At 40.3% G+C, this 12,447-nt stretch overlaps 1 protein-coding gene across 1 annotated transcript; it reads left to right on the top strand.

The window, feature by feature from the left end:
• Window positions 1–11,016: 11,016 nt before the first annotated feature.
• LOC122927716 (protein ANTAGONIST OF LIKE HETEROCHROMATIN PROTEIN 1-like) lies at window positions 11,017–11,970 on the top strand. The gene has a single exon (XM_044279841.1). The coding sequence runs from the start codon at window positions 11,017–11,019 to the stop codon at window positions 11,968–11,970; it is 954 nt and encodes a 317-aa protein (XP_044135776.1).
• The last annotated feature ends 477 nt before the right edge of the window (window positions 11,971–12,447 follow it).

The raw sequence follows: 12,447 nt of genomic DNA, 5'->3' as shown, positions 1-12,447 counted from the left end.
TTTAAGTCTTCTGAAATAATTACTCCTAAATCCCTTTCCTCAGATACTGAGGTCAGGACTGTGTCAAATATTCTATATTCTGCCCTTGGGTTTTTACGCCCCAGGTGCATTATCTTGCACTTATCCACATTAAATTTCAGTTGCCAGAGTTCTGACCATTCTTCTAGTTTTCCTAAATCCTTTTCCATTTGGCGTTTCCCTCCAGGAACATCAACCCTGTTACATATCTTTGTGTCATCAGCAAAAAGACAAACCTTACCATCGAGGCCTTTTGCAATATCACTTATGAAGATATTAAACAAAATTGGTCCCAGTACAGATCCCTGTGGAACCCCACTGGTAACATGACCTTGTTTTGAATGTTCTCCATTGACTACAACCCTCTGTTGTCTGTCACTCAGCCACTGCCTAATCCACTCAACAATATGGGAGTCCATGCTCAATGACTGCAGTTTATTGCTGATCGATGGGAAAGAACAACAACATTCCTTCTGCTGATGTTCACAAGTCATGACTGCTGGAAAGGGGGCGCAGGCAGGTGGGAGATACAACGGTTGCTGCATCAGGCTGTAATACTAAATTAGTGGGAACAGTGGTTTTACCTACCATGTCACTTTATGGTGACGCTCCATGTGTTCACACAGGGCCATCGTGCCAACATTAGTACCCTGACCGCGCCTCAGCTTCAGCCCACACATTCTGCATAGCACCACCCACACTGCCGAATATGCCATTTTCCCTCCACCACTGCATGATGCCTGGCTGCCGCAACTTTTATGAACCCATTCACTGCTAGTGTGTTCCTCACAGGTATTCTCCTAAGTAGCAGATGGTGTACCCCCACACACATTTGGCTGCAGATCTCCCACTGATTCCACCCTGCTGCCTCACAGTCTTTACTTGATAGCAAGAAACATTCATTAGTGAACAAAAAAGGTATGAGGTAGAGTAGAGTAAATATTTCAAACCATAAGTTAACTGGTAGATCATTTGCAAGATTTTGATTTGCCACCTATCCAAAGCAGTCAGGAGAACTGCATTTATGTTTCAAGTGGTCATTGAACTACCATAGAATGTTACTTCCATCCCTCATGAGACCAAACTAAGATTGAAATGAATGGAGTTAGAAGTAGGATAGCAGAGCCACAGTTAGCACAGCACATTGACACGAATAGTGCCCTTTTCATGGTGTTACCTCTGATTGTGGGTTACACCAGGGAAAACATAGGCTCTGCTACACTGCAATCAGACCAGAGCAGGCTCATATTGGCCCACATGGAGCCGGTGAATTTCCCTGTGGCCCTACCCCTTCCAAAGTAACTACATCTGCTGTATCAGCTGCTGGCAGTGCTATAAGAGCATTGGAAGGTGTCCAGTGAGTTCCTGCCCACCAGTCCCCAGACTTCTTCATAACAGACTGGTTCTTTCTGCTTTCCCTGTCTAGAGCCCATGAATGTCCCCAGGTTCACACTCAGCTTGCATGTTCTTCCTCACTACTGTGAGCACCGCTGCCTTCTCAAACAGCTAATCAGCGGGGTCTCAGGTGTCGGACCTCCAGATGATTGATCATCATTACTTAAATCTAAGAAAACCCATTTAAGTTCCTACTCTGAGTGCTTTACTTAGCCTAATATGTACTTCTGATTTTTGCATATGTAAATGTCAAGGTGCTGTTCACCATGCCCTGTGATGCCGTGCAGGCTGGATGAATGCGCCCTGGCTGCAGGCCAAAATCCTGTGCAGGCTGGTCACTAGGGGCTGCATGCTGGCTGCGGTATCTGGTGTGAACCTACCCGTTTATGTGTGTACCCCTTTGAACGTGTCTGTGTTTGTATTCGTGCATACTGGTTGCCAAGGTCAACATCCTGTTCTGTGTTTACTGGTTGGCATGGGCAACGCCCGGTACTGAAGCCTTGTGCTGCTTTCCAGTTCCCTGACCTGTAAGGGTTAATTCCCCTGAGTTGCAATGTGGGTATGTTCTTTACAGATGCACTCGGTCAGGGGGTTTATCTCCCTGTGATCCGTGTGTTTCTGGGTCAGTCTTCTTGGTTCTGTTCTGTGAGTCTGTTCCTTGCTATGTCTTGTTATGCTTTATTTTGGCCTTTGCTGCTGATCCTTGGGGTTCTGTCTGCCATATTTTGGTGTGTTTCCGCCTTTTCGTTCTGTTTGTATGCCATGTTCTGTCCTTGTCGGTTCCTGTCCATGTCCTACGTCTGTACAACATTATAAAAAATTTGAGAATCAAGGCTTAATAGAATTGCTTATCTATTAAACAAGGTGAACACCACAATAACAGTAGAACTAGACAGCTTATTCACCCAAATTTGAGAATCAAGGTGTAATTGAATTGCTTATCTATTTAACAAGGTGGGGACCCCAATAACAGTTAAATTAGACAGCTTATTCACACCAATTCGAGAATCATGGCGTAATAGAATTGCTTATCTATTAAACAAGGTGGACATCCCCAATAACAGTAGAACTAGACAGCTTATTCACTCCAATTTAAGAATTAAGGCCTAATGGAATTACTTATCTATTTAACAACGGGGACACCCCAATAACAGTTAAATTACACTACTTATTCACCCCAATTTGACAATCAAGGTGTAATAGATAGATGTATCTATTTAACAAGGTGGACACCCCAATAACAGTAGAACTAGACAGCTTATTCACTCCAATTTGAGACTCGATGCATAATAGAATTGCTTATCTATTAAACAAGGAGGACACTGTTAAATTAGATACGACTGTGCCCTACACAGGGATTAATGCAAACTCCTAGGCATCCCTCCAGCTTCAGATTACAGTCCCTGCTGTGTACCTGCAGTCTTCCTACAGGGTGTAAAAACTCTCCCTATGATCTTCCTACACTGCCCCTAGCACTTGTCCTCTCTCAGCATGCTCATCTCACAGTGAAATGGAGGAGACCACAGGGAAGGAGGCTTATACAGGGCTGTGACATCACATGGGCTGGCTAGCTGCTGATTGTTTGTCTGCCACAACATATTGCATTCTGCTCTCATTTAACAACTGATATTGTACAGATAGAGGATGGGCTTTCAGAATCAATTCCCCTAGTGAGCCTTGTGTGCCCCAGTCCAACACTATACCAGATGCATGGTTGCAGTTATTTTGACAGTTTGGGGGCTGTAGCAAATCAAAACCATGTAGTTCTAAATATATTATGTTATATAATACTTTTCTTACATGTTTGTTTAAGCAACAATAAGGATCTGTTTGGTTACGGCCTAACAGATATAACACACTTTCTTGCAATGACGACCCCTTCCTTTATTTTAGAAACAGTCGAATGCATTTTGAATGTCTCTCAATGTAATATTGGCACAGTAAATTGGCATTAAAAAGACCCTAATACTAGAAAGAAGAAAAGAACTAAAGATAAAAAAAAACTTGAACAAAAAAAGGACATGTGTAAAACAGTTGAGGTATAAAGAGAATTTTAAGTGCCTCTTAAATCTCTCATGGATATCTGAATCCTTCATAAATGTTCAATGATTATATTAATGTTTTTGGAAATCAACTCTCAGAAAGATGGCAAAATATAAAAGGAAGTAAGAAATGCACAAATCCCAGAATTTTCATTGCAAGCTATTTCATTTTGAGCTGTGGTTTTCATTAGTGTGGTTATGTGGAACCACATGCCCCAAAAAAGAACTGGCAGAAGGATACACATGTTTTCTTGGATTCTTAAAACAGCAAAAGGAAGTAAAATTGTGTAGATTCACTCCACTAGCATTTCTCTGACTCACAGATATTTCTTAAAAAATACAGTTTGCACGTAAAATAATTATATCAGTTCTGTCTCCAAATATTATAAACAAAATAAAATAGTATTTTTTGAGAAATGTACTACAGGGTTTACTCCAAGAAGGGAAATCATAGATACATTTCTAAACTGATATGGATATTCACTGGAGGGAAAATTGCTAGAAGGAAGTGCTGTCTTTCCATTATGCTTTTCTAAACTTGAACAGACCACCTCCTTTGATTCACTTTAAAGCAGTGGTAGACTGGGATTCCTTGGGGCCACCATAGGAAAATATCCTGAGGACCCTTCCTTTTTCTTTTATAGAACATGAACACACCCACTTTTAACAGCATAGTAAACTTTTTATCATTGTACATAACATTTGCTACAGGGCATTACACAAGCAAAACTCTTTCTCTGGGAATAAAAATAGTAAGGGGCAGGACAAGGGTCATGTGTAAGGCAGAACCCTGTGTGCTGTGCGTGTCAAGCAAAGATCAGAGCAGAGAAAAGCATGGTACCAAAAAAAAAACAGGAGAAGAAGCCAAATGGTAAAACATAGTGGAGTAACATCCCAAGACAGAAGAGTTAGACTTAAAGATGTATCAAATGTATCAAACATCGTGCAACATTTAAAGAGTTTGTGCCTAATTATGGCAATGCAGACAGTGAGCCCTGACTGGGACTCAGCCTGCTTTCTCTACTTCCTTGCAGTGCAAGACCTAAGCGGCAAGTCCGCAACCGGTCGACATTCCCTGTTCTGCTAAGTGAAAGACAAACACACTCACAGAGACGAGAAAACAGAAAGTCACGGTCATACGAGAATGGGTCAGAACCGGGCAAACAATACAGTACCAAATCAGAAGACAAATGGCAGTCAAAGGCAAGCCAAGGTCAAAATAAATAGTAATCCAACACCCACAGAACAGAACCTGGAGCACAGTAAGGGAGTAAAACCTATAACTGCAAAAGGTGTATTGCCAGCAGGGGATTTAAATAGAGTACCGAGTCCCTGGATCATAACCTGATAGGTCCAGGGACCTGGCGACCCATTGGACCAGAACACAGTAGCCAAGACTAGTGATGAGCGGGAGGTGCCATATTCGATTTCGCGATATTTCGCGAATATTCGAATGAATATTCGTGTTATATTCGTCGAAATCGAATATTCGTAATTATTCCAATTATCGCGAATAATATACGATTTTTTTTTCGCGTATTGCGATTATTTATCTTGATAGTATAAGGCAACGTTCCTATGCTAATTGACTATGGCTAGGCTAATATGTGTATTTTACGAAATTTCGTGATTTGCTCTAACTTCGTCTCTTAGAATATTACGAATATTCTAAAAGACGAAGTTAGAGCAAATTACGAAATTTCGTAAAATACACATATAGATTGTAATTTAGCTAATATACTGCTATAATCCCTTTTTTTGCCTCTAATTTTTTTTTTGCCTCTTCTGAACTTAAGTTTTGTAAAATATGTACACTATTAAAAAATATTACTATATCAGTATATTAGCTTAAATACAATCTATGTGTATTTTACGAAATTTCGTAATATTGCTCTAACTTCGTCTTTTAGAATATTCGTAATATTCTAAAAGACGAAGTTAGAGCAATATTAAGAACATTTGCAAAAGCCGAAATTGCGATGCGAGTAATATAACACGAAATAATCGCATGAAGATTTCAACTTAGCACTGCTATATTCCATATTCTAGCCTAATATGGAATATAGCTGTGCTAAGTTAGCACTGCTATATTCCATACTAGGCTAGAATATGGAATATAGCAGTGCTAAGTTGAAATCTTCATGCGATTATTTCGTGTTATATTACTCGCATCGCTATTTCGGCTTTTGCAAATGTTCTTAATATTGCTCTAACTTCGTCTTTTAGAATATTACGAATATTCTAAAAGACGAAGTTAGAGCAATATTACGAAATTTCGTAAAATACACATAGCCAGGAAGCCAGGAATCCAAAGGACAGGTAAGAACAACTTTAGAGAAGTGGGAAAGAAAAAAAATATAATAAAAAAAAAAAATACGAATATTCGAATTCGCGAATATATAGAACGATATTCTAAATATTCGCGAAATCTCGAAATTGCGATATTCGAGAAAAAAATTCGCAATTCGAATATTCGCGCTCAACACTAGCCAAGACATAGGCAGGCTGAGCAGTCACTGAGCCTGAATCATAAGCCAGTTAGTGACACCCATCATGATTAGTGTTGAGCGAATCGAGCTTTAGATCATAAACTTCATTTTAATGCTGTACGGAAAATGCACGAGACTTCGGTGAATGAATTAGGTATTTATTTCTACATCTTTAAAAACATTTCCAATTAGTAATCTACAGTCAGGTTTGGTACCAAGGTATCAGCCGGTACCAAACCCAACTTCGGATTCTGAATATGAAATGTTTTTTAAGATTTTTTTTCGAATTTGCGATATTTTGTGAATATCTTGTAGAATATTCGCGAATTCGAAATTATATTCTTGATTGGGAAAATCGCCAATGTAGATTTGCATAATGCACGCGGAATACCGGCATGGGTCACTTATGCTACATTTTTCATGCTGGTATAAGTTTCCTGAGACTAGAGAAAATGGTTGGGATGGCAGAACATTAGAATAGCTTTTAATGCAGATAGAGTGCTTCAATATACTTGCATATATATGATTAATGATGCGCATATTTATTCACAATACGTGCAACTTGTGACATCACAGCACTATGTCTGTAGCATGTATGTATGGACAGCAGAACCTATCACACTGCCTAACACCCTGCACTAGAACCTATCAGCTACACTATAGATCAATCTAACCTACACTGACTTTCTCCCCCTAACTATCTGAATTATATAATAAGTTAACTGTCTAATGTAATACAACAAAGCACGGAGCACAGCAATTACACTGCTGTCTCTTTCATAACTGCAATAAACTTTAGAAAATAGCTTCTGGGGAGGTTCTTATGTAGTAAGGGGTAGGCAACTTTTCTATTGGTTTCTAGGGATGTTACCAAGATTTGGCAAAGCCTTCTCATTGGCCCGCAAGCTAGAAGAAGGGAGGGATGATCACCTGATGTGTAGTGTGCTAAAAAAAAAAAAAAAAAAAAAAAAAAAAGAATATTCATCATTACGAATATAGAGCACTATATTCTAAATATTCGGGAATTGCCGATATTCGCAATAAAACTTCGTAATACGAATATTCGCGCTCAACACTAAAAATGAATACCAAATTAATTCACTAAGTCTCGCATGACTAAGGGTGAAACCAATGTTGCCTCCACAGAGGCAATACGTTTTAATGCTGTATCCATACAGCATTAAAACGAAGTGTTGGAATTAATCGACTTCGGGTCTATGATCCGAAGCTTGATTCACTGAAGCCTAATCTTGATAAATCTGCCCTAATGAGTCTACAGGTTCTTAAATAATATAGTAACATCAATTTTAGTACATGATAAGTAAAATCTTTAGCCATAACTTATTCTCAAACTGTTCACAAAATAATTGAAGTAAATAAAGTAAATAAAACATGTCATTGAAGTAAATGAAAAATGCCAAAAGGTAAAAACAGAAACTTCTACTCTTCTAGTGCTCCCTATCCAAATCCATTTCCAGGTATTCCGAGGCAGAATCTGTCACTTGAAGATTCTTGACCCCATAGCAAAATCAAAAGCACCTTCCTGCCATGTGGTATTTATAATACTTGCATCTTCTTATTGATTAGAGGCACCTTTAATAGATAGTTAAGTGAGAAATTTAGTATATTTATTCATGCACATTTATTTCCCAGGTCAAAAGGAGGGACATTAAAGGAGCAAAGAGGGACCTGGGTCAAAAAGAGGGACTGTCCCTCCAAAAGAGGCATGGTAATACACTGCAATTATATTGCTGGTGTGGAGGTAGATTATATGTTATTATGTACTGGACTCTAAGGAGCAGAAAGGATTTTGGTGTGTGTGCATGTGTGTGCATCAACTTTATATGCATGCTTTCTATGTGTTTACCTGATTATACTTAACTAGCTGAAGGACCCGGCTTCGCACAGGTATATTTAATCTATTTCATTTAATGTTTGTGTGTGTCGTTAAAAGATATCGACAGTATCCACTATAACAGTGACATCCACCCCCCCCCCTTTCACAGTTCCCCCGTCTCCTTGAAATGGGACCTCAACAGCAGCCCACCCCCTTAACTTTGACCTTTACAGCAGCCTGCCCTTTTAACAGTGAGTTCCATAGCACCCCACCCCTTGACAGTGACCTCCACAAGGGCCCGCTCCCTAAACAGTGATCTCTGCAGCACCCACCCCTTAACACTGACCATAGGTTACAGTCCCCTTAACTGACCTCCACCATTCCCGGTCCCCTTAACAGAGACCTCCACAGCGAATGCCCCCTCTAACAGTGACTGCCACAGTACCCCGCTCCCTTAACAGCGACCTCCACCAGTACCCCACCCCTTTAACAGTAACCTCCACAGAGCTCTGTTGCCTTAAAATGTGACTTCCACAACACCCCACCCCCTTAACAGTGACCTCTACAGCACCCCGCCCCTTAACACTGACCTCCATAGCGGACCATCCCCTTAACTGTGACCTCCACCATTACCTGCCCCTTAACAGTGACTTCCACAGCGTACCACCCCCTCTTGAATAGGAGGGTTAGGGAACCTTGCTGGACCTTTTATACTTTTGGAGTGGATCTGTTATAGACCTCATCTAGAGATGAGCGAATTTCTTAGAAATTCGATTCGGCTGATTCGCCGAATTACACAAAAAAATTTGCTTTGTGACTAATTACTTTATCACGAAGTGCATTTTTTTGTAAGTAGCGGGTGCAAAGACAGCGAGCTGTGTTCATACATGATTGTGGCATCTGAGTGTAATGTCACACAGTTTAACAATAAAAAACAATTCCATCAAACTTACCGCCTCCATTTGCTCGCGACGGGCCGGCCGCCGCCATCTTACTTGAAGATCTCGGCCGAAATCCAGTGCGGCGCGTGATTACGTCAGCCTGCGTGATGAGGTATTCTCACGCCGCACAGGATTTCGGCCAAGATCTTCAAGCAAGATGGAGGCTGGCGGCCCGTCATAAGCAAATGGAGGCAGTAAGTTTGAATTATTTAGTTTTTTAGACAATTTAGGGTTAAATAGTTTCGCTGACACGAAGCACGAGGAAATTTGGCTTCTAGGCGAATCAAATTTATCCTGAACCGTGGGATTCGATTCGCTCATCTCTAACCTCATCCTTTTGCATTTTTTTCTTTCGAGATTTCAGGATAAATTAGAATAGAATAGGTTAATATTTAGTTATTTATGAAAATGCCTTATAACATGTTTTCAATGTTCAAAGTAAGAGTATAAAGTTACTGACAACATAAGTCATAATATTTTTTAAATACCCATATATGCCACATTTTTATTTTTTTTATAGAATGATGAAAATTAGACAGTCTTTTATTTCTTTCTTTATAGAGTGGACTTTTTCAAGATCGTTCTTGTTTTATGCTTGAGACGTAAATTATGTGGTTTCATTTCTTTACAAAGCATTTTTGGTCTGTCATTTTTCCATTTTAATTGTATTTTCTGTTCTCTGCCAAACCTATGTAGTATTTGAAAGGTCTCTGTGCTCTTCCAATGGGCTCCTTGTAAATATAACAGGCATGATCTGGTTTTCCTCTACTTTGAATGTTATATCACATAAAGTATTTTGAACCATATTGTGCTATGTTCAAATATCTGCACAATGATCTGATAGTGAAGCATCACATTTGTCAGCTTTTTCAATATGTAAAGTGTAGGAACATATTTGATTAATAAGAAATATATAATTCGGATACATGATGTTCTGGTTAGTGAATCTACCTACTGACAGGATCAAAATTCAACTTAACTAGAAATGATAATAGTGCAATTAAACTGAACAAGATATATTTTAGCATTTCTTGGGATTGTTCTATTTTTTTCCATTCATGTATTATTTATATAGCACCAACATATTTTGCGGACCGCAAAACAGCCAACAGTTGTATGCATGAGCCCTAAGACAGATATATAGGATCCAGGATCTACGAATACTTGTATCCTCTACATTTTATTCCTGTTGTGCTCTGCATTTTCATTTTCTTGGCATATCCACATGTAGTCCAAAAGAGTATACTTTTGACTATGTTTGGCCTCCTTTAGATCAGCATACTTTTTCAAGACAGAATATCATAGTGTACTATGCTATGTTGTCCCCCAAAAACATTATGTCTTATTAATAATAATAATAATAATAATAATAATAATAATAACAACAGATGAGTATATCTCAGAACTTTGAGTACTTAAAGGTCTCTAATTATTATATTAGGGGATATACAAGTATTTATAGACACTTTAGGAGACCTAGTAGGTCCCCTTCAAAGTGCAACTGTCATATTGGTTTATTTATAATACTGTGTAGGAATAAGGATGTTTTGTAATATATTTTATTAAGGAAATTTGTTTATTTTTATTAGAAAACAGGGTGTACAGAGTCTTCTTAACAACATTCTAGGTATTACTAAGGAAAGTCCACCTTCAGCATTGCACTAAAGACAGGAAAGAGACAGTAATGGGACTGCCAGCATATACGACTGCACTCAGAAACAGACATGCTGAAGGAAGAGCTGCCAGTCACATATGCAATGACACAGACAGAGAGGACACTATTGCCTCGTTTCCACTGAGCGGATCGGTTCGGCTCGGCACAGTTTGGAAGATTTGTAATGGTCCGGTCTATTTAGTTGAGCGTTTCCACTGCAAATCGGTCCGCCGGGTCCATACGTGGTTTAGAAAAAAAATGCGTAGCGTGACGTCACACTTGTGCGACCACAAACGCGACGCTACAAACAACAAAAATGGAGGTCATCCAGCAGCTCGTATTTTCACTACTTGCATTTTGGTGCATGGTAGTTAAAATACATGCTGCTCTGTATGACAGAACATTGCAAGCGGCAAAGAGAAATACAGCAGAAAAGAGAAGAAAACTTCAATCTTGGATCTTGAGCCGGGAGGAGAAATACAGCCTTGTGCGACAAAGACAAAGACAAAGACGGCAGATACTTCTCCTTTCGTTAAAGCAGCGCCGCCGACCAGTCATTTGGGCTCTACCCCGTTCAAATGAGTGGTGGGATGTGACCGTCCTCGGATTTACACACACACAGTGGCTGCGCAATTTCAGAATGTCGGAGGAAACCTTTGGATACCTTTGTGCAAAGGTAAGTCCAGCAATGAAGAAGCAAAGCACCAACTTCAGAGCTAGTTTGCCAGTGAAGAAAAGAGTTGCCATTGCACTGTGGAAGCTGGCTACCAACAGTGAATACCGAAGTATAGGCCACCTTTTCGGTGTGAGCAAATCAACAGTGTGCCGGTGTGTGCAGGACTTCTGTAAGGCTGTCTGCACTTTGCTAGCTCCTGAGATTGTTCATTTTCCAGACAGTGAAAAGCTAAAAGACATGGCTAACTACTTTGAGGACAGGTGGGGCCTTCCACAGTGTGTTGGCGCTATTGATGGTTCACACATACCAATAATAGCACCACAAGTATACCACACTGACTATTTTAACCGCAAAGGCTGGCATTCCATCATCCTCCAGGGAGTAGTGGATGGAAAAGGACTATTCTGGAGTGTGAATGTGGGAAAACCTGGAAGTTTGCATGATGCTCGAGTTCTAAGATTGTCAACATTTTGGGACTGGGTGGGCCAGGGAGGCCTGTACTCTGGTCACACTAGGAACATTTCAGGGGTGAATGTTGGCTATTATGTGCTCGGGGATTCTGCATACCCTTTACAAAATTGGCTCCTGAAACCATTTGCTGACAATGGCCGCCTGACACCAGAACAGCAAATCTACAACAGGAAAACATCCAGGGCAAGGGTGGTTGTGGAGAATGCATTTGGAAGACTAAAGGGTAGATGGCGGTGTCTTATGAAAAGGAATGACAGTGACATTGAACTTGCAAAAGCCATGGTGCTTACTTGCTGTGCTCTTCACAATATTTGTGAAAGACATGGAGAAGACTTCTACCAGGACTGGAATACGAATGCAGAAGAGCCAGTACGGGTAGTAGCACAGGATATGGAGGAAGAGTGCAATGAGGTACGTCAGGCTCTGATGCGACACCTTAACACTTAATTTTTAATGTTGTATTCATTTTTTATTGGTCAAATAAAGTTTACCTTACATCAGACACAACCAGGGTCTCTCATGTCTTGCATTTTAAAAACAAAAAGTAATCTTGCTATATACTAAAAAATATACACATTTACATCCAATCTTTACATCAGAACAGTGCTGGCAGAGAGGGACTACTCCCTTGGTGGTGGTCTGGGATCACGACTGGCTCCTAGTACTTGAACAAGCTGCCCAAGGACACCCAGGAAGGCCTGGTTGAATGTAGCCATCTGCTCCATCTGTTGCCGTGCAATTTCAGCCTCCTGGCGCATAGCTTCCTGGGCATCCTGACGCAGTGCCTGAAACCTCCGCTCAGAAAGGTTATCCAGCCTTTCCAGCTGCCTTTCCTCAGCTGCCCGCATATCCTCCAAGACTGTGCGCAGATCCAGCTGCGAGCGTCTCCTTTCAACTGGAATATACAACAGAACAGAATAGTGT

Source organism: Bufo gargarizans, chromosome 1, assembly GCF_014858855.1.
Source record: "Bufo gargarizans isolate SCDJY-AF-19 chromosome 1, ASM1485885v1, whole genome shotgun sequence".
NCBI classification, from domain to species: domain Eukaryota; kingdom Metazoa; phylum Chordata; class Amphibia; order Anura; family Bufonidae; genus Bufo; species Bufo gargarizans.
This window is presented reverse-complemented; position numbering and strand designations above follow the sequence as displayed.

Excerpts from the sequence above, each read along its gene's own strand:
- LOC122927716 (XM_044279841.1), top strand. The coding sequence starts at position 11,017 with ATGTCGGAGGAAACCTTTGGATACCTTTGTGCAAAGGTAAGTCCAGCA.